Source organism: Alosa alosa, chromosome 11 (genome assembly GCF_017589495.1).
Source record: "Alosa alosa isolate M-15738 ecotype Scorff River chromosome 11, AALO_Geno_1.1, whole genome shotgun sequence".
NCBI lineage: Eukaryota > Metazoa > Chordata > Actinopteri > Clupeiformes > Clupeidae > Alosa > Alosa alosa.
In genome coordinates, this window is record NC_063199.1 from 11008098 (window position 1) to 11019311 (window position 11214).

General features: G+C 45.6%; 1 protein-coding gene across 1 annotated transcript; it reads right to left on the minus strand.

Moving 5' to 3' along the window:
- Nucleotides 1-1019: 1019 nt before the first annotated feature.
- On the minus strand, nt 1020-10720 carry gpr37a (G protein-coupled receptor 37a). Its single transcript, XM_048257186.1, has 4 exons — nt 9412-10720; nt 7401-8076; nt 1875-2021; nt 1020-1066 (listed from the first exon to the last, which is right to left on the minus strand). The coding sequence occupies exons 1-4, from the start codon at nt 10405-10407 to the stop codon at nt 1020-1022; spliced, it is 1866 nt and encodes a 621-aa protein (XP_048113143.1). The 5' UTR covers nt 10408-10720.
- Nucleotides 10721-11214: the final 494 nt, after the last annotated feature.

Here is an 11214-nt window from a genome sequence, read left to right on the forward strand (position 1 = left end):
TTAGAAAATGCTTCATTCCCAATCAGTTCTATTTCTAAAACACAACAGATGCTCAGCATTAGCAGGAAGAGAGGGTAAAGTGAACCCCAATCAGAACTATGCTAGAGCAGAAATCAGAATTTCTGCATCAAATTCTACTCGTACAGTAACATGACGCTAAAGATGAAAAACATCAATGTGGAATTCAGGTTCAACCACCAAAAATGAAGCCAAGAGTAGGGAGGCCAGAGGGAGAGGCAGGGGAGGTACTTGCCATCTGAGAGGAAGTTGAATAAGGAATCACTTGGATCTCATTTATTTAATATCGTACCCCAGAGAGAATATCAATGATTTCCTCATTTAAACATTCTTGTCAGCAAAGACAACCAGCATTCTACAATAATTCAGAAAGGTCTGGAGTTTGGTCTCTTGTCTATAGAGGTTGACCTTCAGCTACAGGGAATCATGCAGCTCCACTTAAACAGAAAATCAGATTTGAAATGATTTCCATGGATGACACACCTGATTCAGTGATATTAAATGTAATAGTTGCACTCATTTCACTCTTGGTTTCTCTCCTGCTAGTGACCTTCAAAAAGACCACTCACTTTGCTGCTTTTAAATGGAAAATAATACAGCAGTTTTCGCAACATTTGAAAGTTTTTATGTTGTGACATGAAAAGCTTTTCTGACCATGCTTGTCTGTCTGACCGATTCTTCAATCCCTCAGTTGCAGAGTAATTCTGCAGGCAGATCAGCAGACTCCAAAAAGAGTGACAGGACACACAAGACTACTGTATCTCAGCTCTGAAAATTCCTGATTTCTGTTCAAATCGTGTGATGCATTTACCCAACACTGAAGGGAACTATTTGTTATAGTTGTTTTGTAATAACAACATTGAATCAGTGACCAGTTCAGTGTGCTTGATTTGCATACTGAATCTGATGGCCCTTTACAGGCTCCACTGATTCATTGCTCCTGACAGCCACAGGCACAGTGTAGTGGGGGACAGACAGAGTCCAGCCCTCTGCTCCTCAGCCTAGTTTTCAAGTGTGCTGCAGTGAGGCTGCAGCATGAGGCTCCACACTAGACAACACAACAGGGCAGCAGTGGAGTGACCGCCTGTGTCCTGTCCTGTCTGGGCCCATGACTGGAGCTGAGCTGTTCTCACTAATGCCTAGGTGTCTTTACGTATGACCCATCAGCTGTCCTTTTACAGCACTGAATGAAGACAAACAAACATGTTATTTGATTGACCATAAAGTGCAAAAACAACCCTATGATTCCCTGGTGTGTCTTGGGCATGTCTATCACCCATTTGTAATTTGGCAATCTCTCTGTCCATTCTGTTCTACACTGATGAAGGCAATCTTCTGTACCCGCATCATCCATCACCACTAAAGTATGACTTTACTGTATGGCTGAAGTCTCAATTCGTAGAAAGGCTACTGAAACATGAATAATATAATTTCAACATATTTACGAGTAAACATATTTTTTTTACATGCATATTCTGTATAATGCTATATGCACCAATCACATATCTAGATAAAGAAAAACAACCAGATGTCACAAGTTCAGTTACAGGATGCCGAAAAGAATAAGTAACCCATACATGGCCTATACATGCAATGTTCTTAATTGCACAAAATGGCAAGTGTTTACATGCAGCTTAATTTATGGGATGGAATCTTGGTTCCACCTCAGGACAGACATCTCTTCACTCTGTTTGGTCCCTACTGGCCATGAGCTGCGTCCAGTGCTGCAGTGCATGTGAGCTTTGGGGTCGGGGGCTCAGGAGCGGGCGCTTGTTAGGCAGCTCCCTCATGAGACTTGTTAATTATCCCATGTGCCTGCAGGCCAGGGAGGCAGAAGTAATGCCTATCCAACGCACCAGGGTGGTGTCCTGTCCTGTCCAGCCTCTCCTCCTCCTCTCCCCTGTCCTCCGCCTCCCCGATTCCCTGGACAATAGTCTGTGACACGTGCATGACGGACGGCGCTTCCCGGCGTGTCCTCTCGCTGGGGTTGCGATGTTCTAGTGCTGTACCATTAGCCACAGCACAGCGAGCCCATTGTGCACTCAGTCACTGGCCCTTCACAGAGAGCATGCAGCGCCGGGAGAGCCATCCAACACAGCCAAAATGTCTCCACCTTTTGAAGCTGTCCCAGGTCCAAACTGTAAAAGCCCTGAACATGGATGTCTATGTTACACATACTGTACTTGTGCTTGTGCACTGAGTGTGGCGTTCAGCAACAGCACATGTGCGTTTCTTGACTGGCGTTGGTGCTAATTGGTGGAAGGAAATCTATATGAACACAGCTTTCTGCTTTTTCTAACATCACTGAGCACAGCAGGCCTAAAGCTAGTAAAGTATAGTAAAGCAAAGTATAGACAGTAATTTGAATACTCAAGCATTTGTTGATCTAAATTAAGCCCATAAACGTAACTGTTGCTAACAGCAACAGTATGGATGTATTTTATCACTTTCTCTTACAAGCTAGTTCTGGCATCATTTTAAGGTAAATAATCATGTGAAGGACCGATAAGCACATCTGTTATCCATACAAAAAACAACAACAAACAAACAAACAAACAAAACAAAAAACATTCATGATGTTGCCATCAGTGTGATTTTTGCATTGTGAGTTTTAGAGCAATTCTGTGTAGCTGCTTTATTTCAAAGAAATGTATTGAGACATTTACGTCTGACCAGACCTTAATTATCTGCAGGAATATTACTTAAACATGTAACTTATACAATAAATACCTCCATGAAGCATTTTATATGCATGCAATTTAGCCTTCTCAGTGGTGTAAAATAGAAGCATAATCCCAACTACACAAACCCATTTAAGTACTGTCAGCCATCATGCAGGTGTAAAGATTTTTACCTTTTGTGTGTGTGTGTGTGTGTGTGTGTGTGCGTGCATGCGTGTGTGTGTGTTTACAGGTATGTGTGAGGGTGATCATAGTAGCAGGGGGTCGGTTGCAGTGACAGATCAAAAGGAGCTGGAGAGGAGGTTCATTTTGTTTGCCCAGTTTCTCTTGGCTTGTAGCTAGCGGGCGGGTGGAAATCAATGGTGACTGCTTGGCCATCATTTGCACACCATAAAAAGCCCACACAGGCCACTGATTGTTCCTGCACAACTCCGGGGTCCACAGTGACGCAAGCTGCCCTCTTTGTCCCTGTGAAAAGCAGCAAAGTCCTCTCTCAGCAGCTCAGGATGGACATGTCAAAAGAGACTATTTCTCAGTCCTCTTTTCACTTCAGAAAAAAGTGTCTCAACATACAGTCTCTCTGCAACAGAACACTAACTAAGAAGATGGGTCAAGATACATAAAGATACACAGTACAGAGACAGTCTGATCCCAACTACATATACATTTGTGCTGGCAGGCAGGGTATTAGTTGATGAACCCGTTGTGAAGTCATGGCTGTGGAATGATTGCTCTGACAAATGCATCACACATCCTTGCACAATGGCCAGATTGTTTATGCCTCCATGTCAACATGGTGGCTTTATTAAACAGGCCGCCGTTTATTATTTGTAAACTCAACAACAAAGCAGCTTTCAAGGCACAGGCCACTTGCATCAGCATGTTAGTCCATACTGTGGAAACATGCATGCACTGTTTGTGAGAAGTACAAGAATGTATTTGCAGGCAAAGGAATGGATGGTCATGCATGGCGCTCTTTACCAAAATACATTTGGATAATGAGGGCTCAAACTTTCAACATGTCTGTGTGTGATACCAAAGGCTGGTACTAACTACAAATAAGCTGAACGACACATCTTCCAACTATGCACAGAAGAGTTGCTGTGGGCATAAGAGAGAGAGAGAGAGAGAGAGAGAGAGAAAGAGAGAGAGAGAGAGAGAGAGAGAGAGAGAGTGTGTGTGGCTCAATTATGAACATGAAAGACCCTTTGATGACAGTTTAAGTAAACTTTGGAAAGCACCATGTGACGAGGCTGGGGAAAGAAAGGAGGCTGGCGATCTGGCACAGAGGAGGATGCTGGTCCTGTGAGAGAGAACAGGCAAAATGGCATCACCCAGGGGGAACATAATGGGGGGCGGTTCCTCCCTTTATCCCAAAGAGAGGGAGAGCAGCATTCTCATCGCACACATCTCATTTATGCATTCAAGCGTTGATTGGAGCCAGTGACCTAGAAATGAGGAATGATCCAACAAAGGCCTGCGAGAAACAATAAAGCCCCTTATCCTCGGGAGAAGCATCCACTCAATCTGATGCATCAGATTATATTACAATAGCAGCAAAATGCATTCCCATACAGTACCCAATGCTGTGTGACGGATCCCTGTCCACCTTACCTCAGTTAGAGACCTTCATCCGTATCTTTCTTCTTACAGTTGCCATGGATTCATGATGTGGATGTGATGAATATTCCTTGGCATTTCGGATCTTTGAATAGCTTATTAGCAGGAAGATCACAAGCAATGAGTGCATCATCACATTGATAAGACATTATGGTGTCTTCTCACTTTCAATTTCAGAACTGCAGGAGCACATATTTTAATAATCCCTCAAGGACAATGCCACTTGAGCTCTTGGCAATGCTGATGATCGTGGGGCTGATAACATGAAACCTGAATGATTAGATGCAAATCGTGTACTGCTAGTTGTTTAGCATGTGTGTGAAATCTCAGAGTAAGAGCTCTACCAACATAGCTTTCACAATCCACGTACCAGCTAATGTAACAACAGAAAGAAAACTGTGCTGAATTATTTAGCTTTACACCCTTGTATGTCAAAACAACTCTAAAAAGAATATGCTTTGATCATGACAAGATACAGTATATCATTCCCAAAAAGAGTTCTAGCAGTATTTATCCTCCTTGAGCAGAAAATACTCTCAAGTATTTGTAAGTTAACAAAATACTGTATTATAAACTTGGACTGTATTAATATGCTACATAAGCAATGATGATCAGATCTGAATCTTTGTGAGATGAGGTAACCACATCTGCTCATTTTTTTGTTGCTTTTGGTGGTTCTGGAGAAAAAAGCTCAAATCCAAGCAGGCGGGTCAGTGAGATGCGGAGCAGCAGCCTGGGAGGGAGAATGGAGGCCTTTGTGCAGATGGGACCCTGTACAGCTGGGCTGCTCCTGCAAACAGCCTTTTCATATTCCTGAGTGGGTGAGAGCTTGGAATTTTTTTTAATGGCGTTTCATTCCACAACCCAAGTAACTATGCTTGAAACTGCTGACCCTTGCTTGTGAAATTAATAGTGTAACACATTTAACACGCATCTGTGCATGATAACCAACTACAAATCTCTCTGTGGTCACAAGTCTTGAACAAGCCCTACCGCTGCTTATAAATCTACTGAAATGAATCAGACGGCACATACATGATGGATGTCGTGAGACATGAGAAGGCAACTGAGTTTACATAACAGTCTGGAAGACATCCATTCCAACTGAGACTTTCCAGACAGAAGAACTGGGCCTTCAGCCTCAAAGCAGAAACGCTCCAGCACCAGCTGCCTGTCGGAGCCCAAGCGGGATCTCTCCAGCTTTCTCCTGGCTTCAGAGCTCCCGGGTCCCGGCCGGCTGCGACGTCACAGAGCCTGGTAGGTTCTGGATTCCTGCTGTTGCTGCAGTGATGGCTCTAAAACAATGGCCACTGTGTGCTCTGGTCAAGTACTGTATGGTGGTGATGTCATGCCAGCCAGATGACCAGGGCATACACCCAATGCTAAGCCTCAATTATAAGGATACTGCTCTACATCTCTTGGGATGGAGCAAGACAGTAAACATTTTCTCAATTTCTAGGCCGACAAAATAAGAGAGCAAATAATTTCTACATTTCTATACCAACAAATGAATCTCACATTGCTTTTCTGAACTATTAATAAATAACTAATTAATAAAACATACTGTAAGTTGTCTGGTCATGATACATTCATATTTATAAAACTGTAGTTATGTGCCAGCAACACCAAATTAACTATACTCAACATCATAAAATACTCAGAGATGGGAAGAGAAAAATATCCATGGAAATCAAAATCATTGTTGCTTCAGAAAAAAAGAGCTGAAAGCCTTTACTGTCGGGTCTGTTACTGTTTTAAAATGGAAAGAGATGAATCATAGCTTTTGCTTTTTATTACTAAAGTAACAATTCTTAGCTAAAAACAACCGCTCCAGCAGCCCGCTGGGGTGTATCACACATTCGGCTAACAAATACAGACTTGGAATGCTCACACAGTAAGGGAACTAGCATAGGTTGAACTGATTCACAAGAATCATTATCCAAAAACATACTACAAACATTATATATTATTTTTCCTTCTGACGTAACAACACTCAAGATCTCAAGTGAAAGCTGGGCTACAGGGCAGTGCAAATCATTAAACATGGTGAATTCATCATTCATTTCGCAGCAGCAGCAGCAGCAGCAGCAGCAGCAGCAGCAGCAGCAGCAGCAGCAGCAGCAGCAGCAGCAGCAGCAGCAGCAGCAGCAGCAGCAGCAGCAGCAGCAGCAGCAGCAGCAGCAGCAGCAGCAGCAGCAGCAGCAGCAGCAGCAGCAGCAGCAGCAGCAGCAGCAGCAGCAGCAGCAGCAGCAGCAGCAGCAGCAGCAGCAGCAGCAGCAGCAGCAGCAGCAGCAGCAGCAGCAGCAGCAGCAGCAGCAGCAGCAGCAGCAGCAGCAGCAGCAGCAGCAGCAGCAGCAGCAGCAGCAGCAGCAGCAGCAGCAGCAGCAGCAGCAGCAGCAGCAGCAGCAGCAGCAGCAGCAGCAGCAGCAGCAGCAGCAGCAGCAGCAGCAGCAGCAGCAGCAGCAGCAGCAGCAGCAGCAGCAGCAGCAGCAGCAGCAGCAGCAGCAGCAGCAGCAGCAGCAGCAGCAGCAGCAGCAGCAGCAGCAGCAGCAGCAGCAGCAGCAGCAGCAGCAGCAGCAGCAGCAGCAGCAGCAGCAGCAGCAGCAGCAGCAGCAGCAGCAGCAGCAGCAGCAGCAGCAGCAGCAGCAGCAGCAGCAGCAGCAGCAGCAGCAGCAGCAGCAGCAGCAGCAGCAGCAGCAGCAGCAGCAGCAGCAGCAGCAGCAGCAGCAGCAGCAGCAGCAGCAGCAGCAGCAGCAGCAGCAGCAGCAGCAGCAGCAGCAGCAGCAGCAGCAGCAGCAGCAGCAGCAGCAGCAGCAGCAGCAGCAGCAGCAGCAGCAGCAGCAGCAGCAGCAGCAGCAGCAGCAGCAGCAGCAGCAGCAGCAGCAGCAGCAGCAGCAGCAGCAGCAGCAGCAGCAGCAGCAGCAGCAGCAGCAGCAGCAGCAGCAGCAGCAGCAGCAGCAGCAGCAGCAGCAGCAGCAGCAGCAGCAGCAGCAGCAGCAGCAGCAGCAGCAGCAGCAGCAGCAGCAGCAGCAGCAGCAGACACAGTCCTGGCAGCAGCAGCAGCAGCAGCAGCAGCAGAGCAGCAGCAGCAGCAGTCCATGAAGGCGCGGCTGAAGGGCCGGCACAGGGCCAGCAGCAGCACCGGCGTCACCGCCGACTTGCAGAAGAGCAGCATCTGGCTGACCAGGTGCAGGATGTCCAGCGCGCGGCGCGGCACGCCCGCCGCCATGTACACCGACACGATGTTGCAGATGTTCTCGGGGATGATGCAGAAGCCGTAGACAATGGCAAGCGCCACCACCGTGCAGTTCATCTGGCCCTCCAGCTGGATCTGCTTGCGGCTGGCCCGCACGTTGGCGCGCTCGGCCTGTCGAATCTTCTGCGCGGTGGCCAGCGAGCAGCAGATGGTGAAGAGCGTGGGCAGGCAGAAGTAGCAGCCGAAGTACCACCAGAGGCGCGCGCTGTCATAGGTCAGGCCCAGCACGTAGAGCGTGTCCGGCAGCTCGGTGGAGATGCGCACCACGCAGCGTTCGCACGGCGTCACCTCGGCCGGCTCGCGCTCCTCCCGCACCAGCTGCCGGATCAGCAGCTCCGGCAGAGCCAGCAGAAGAGCGCCAACCCAGATGACCGCCAGCTTGGCCGCCGTGGACGTGCAGTTCTCGATCATCTCGTAGTACATTTGCACGTTAGTGGCGGCGCGGAAGCGGTCGATGCAGAGTGCACAGAGTGTAAATGTCGTTACGCCTAATGAAGCCACCTGGAGGGGTAACATACAGACCATCTGTCAGAAACTCAAAGACAACACATCACTAAAGAGCAGAGCGCTATGCTTGTTTGCCTGCATGATGTGTCATGGAACATGGTGGAAAAGCATTTCACCAGTAGGGATATTCATTAAATCTGATTCTTTCAGAATTTGTGCTTACAATAACTATGCACCACAATCTTGGTCTTGTGATATTAGTCTGGTCTATGCCACACTAGGCAATGAAGGGCAGCAAGCTGAGGGACTTCTGTGAGTGAGGCCCAACTTCACAGTCCACAGCAGCACATGGCCTGTTTATCAAGGGAACATTCAGAAGCAGAACTGCATTGTTCAGATGTTGAAACAAGTTTCTTGTGCTATGTTTCCAGACTGGTTCAACACAAAACAAGCTTAAGCTCACATTCTCTTATGTATAGGCCACTAGAAGATACCTAGGTTTCTAGTCCTGACTTAGGATTTCATGTTTAATGTTTCTGCCCATGCCAAGCCAAGCAGTGATGTCAAGAAGTGATCAGACATGCTCAGTGCATCAGCAACACACATGTTCAGATATGATGTGCTCATGTAAATATATTAGGCATATTATGCTTATGCCACTGGCCCCATTTATATGTAGAGCTCCTGCCACCTGTTCCCAACTCAACACTAGATTGATGAAGACTGGATTCTATTGGTTTACTAACCTAATTAATGACCCCCTGCTCCCTAGGTTATTAGTGTACACCACTTGGCTAATTAAACTGCACTTTACTGGGGCACTAATGCAATCTTTATCAGATTAATTGTCTGACTAGATCTGCAGAGAGACCCTCTGAATAAGCCATATTAGGTCTGGTACCTTGAGAAATACAAGACCCAGGCCTTATCCACACAGTCAATTTGAGCTCATATGAGACACTATGAACAAGTAGGAACGGTTGCAGGTGTTTGGTAGCTATAGGTCAGCAGTTCATGACCTGTCCTTATCCAGGGTATGTCTAAGAAGTGCAAGCAATTTCCTGCAGGGAGAATGCAGTGAAAACTATGTAACTGTAGCATAAGTTGCTTTAATGCTCTTTGCACAATGATTTCATGAACTGTCTGTAAAAAAGGGCAAAGACATAAGGCCTACTTATGGCTAAATCTGTTACAAGTGCTTGGGCAAAAGCATCTGAAAGATAAGAAGGCCTACCCCTCAGGTAAACAGTGCAGTTTCTTTCTTGAATAAAGTAATAGGTAGCTAAATACATATTAATTAGACTATCTAGGGAGGAACCATGACAATGGAATTTCAGCACAAGAAGCAATGTTCTCTCTACATTTAAGGGCACTGGAGAGAACACTTACCTCAATATATGGAATAATCTTGCAAGAGAATTCTCCAAGTAGCCAGTCCTTTGTCAATTCATGGAAAATGACTAAAGGCAGGCAGAAAAATATGATAATAAAATCCCAAAAAGCAAGATTGGCCAGGAGGGAATTGGAGATGCTTCGCATGTAGTAGTTGTGACAAACGATGCACATAATTGTTATGTTGCCGAGAATTCCAACGGAGAAAATTATAACAGAAATGATCAAAATCACATATGCTCCATATGTTTCAGATGTGACAGGGTAAAAGGGATTTTTTACTTCATTACCTCTCTTTCGTGTAACCAGTGGTATCAAAGGGGTGATTTCGTCTAAATCATGATCTGGCACAGTTAATAAATCATAATTTCTGGTGAAATCGAAAGGAGAATCTGTTGAATTCTGTGCCATAGGCTTCGGCACAGATTCCCACATGGTATTTGATGTTGCTAAATGCACATCTCCAAGATTTGTTTCTTTGCCATATTTGTCAGTCGGTCTCTTTTCAATTAAATCTTTTGTTTTGCTGTCTTCTGCAACTCTTTTAAATCTGGGCTGTCCCCCAAGGCGATGCTCCGAGTCCGAGTGTATGGATGTTGGTTTACTGGTGGTTCCTGGCACCTCCAGCTCCTGTGTTTGGCTGTTGACTCGATGCCCAAGAAATTCGAGGTGATTACTCGAGATTTCATTTCGCCTTGATAACATATGATCGGAACTAGGCCTACTATGTTTTGTTGAATGAGCTTTACTATCAGTTGTTGAAGTCCTCTCAGAATCCAAAACTGACGCACCTGTGGAGCGCACTATTTTTCTGTAAGTCTCGTGAAGAGTCGGGCTGTTCCTTGATAATCCCTCTGCCAGCCTGCTGTTGTTGACCGTTGTCATCCCAGTTCCGCTAGAATTTCCATCCATATTAGAGATCCTGGCGTCTGACAAGACAGTAACCAGCGCCAAACTACCCAAGAAAAAAGTAAGCCTTACGAGCAAAAACATTATTGCGTGCTTCGTGAGAGCACATGAATGTGCATATTACAGATTATTCAAATTGTACACAACGTCAACAATCACCGTCAAGTCATAGCTTCGTAACAAAAAACTCAATCCCTAAGTCAATGTTTAAAACAGAAATGTTCCTAACAGGCATGACCGATGACAAAGTCTACCATCATCCTAAAATGCAACTTGAAGTTACTCCGAAAACTAACGCGATGGCACAACAAATTACAGATCTGATATTATCTGCAGCTTGGAAAGTACATCCATCGTCTCAGCAGGGATGAGGGGCAGTTCACGGCCAGCGAGGAAATCCAGCGTGCGGCAGCGTTCTGCGCTAACAAGGGGGATGGGGGCCATGGTCCAACGCAAAGGACGGAGGGGCGCCACGGATGACTGCGCCACTGTGAGGACCAAGAAACAAAATGTCCCCCTCTATTGTCTTGACAGCTCACATACGACAATGAAAGCTGTAAATTGTGAATGAAATTAAATAGGAAACATTATGCAAGAGCTTGGAATGGGCACTGATCGAAACACCATTGCTTATGTTATGTTTAGTAAATAAAAACAGTTAGAATTTAAATATATTTCCGTAATCTAGACAAACTGTTAATTTGAAAACTTAAAGATGTTTACTACATGATTTTCTTGCCTTTCTTCTACCTACATGGGAAAACGTGGTATTTATTGTGTCTGATAGTATTAATGTGACATTCTCTTCAATTAGGCTAATTTAATGTGGCGAATGCCACACTTTTAAAAAAAATTATAACGTTTATATTTTACATACAGCATTTCAATAAT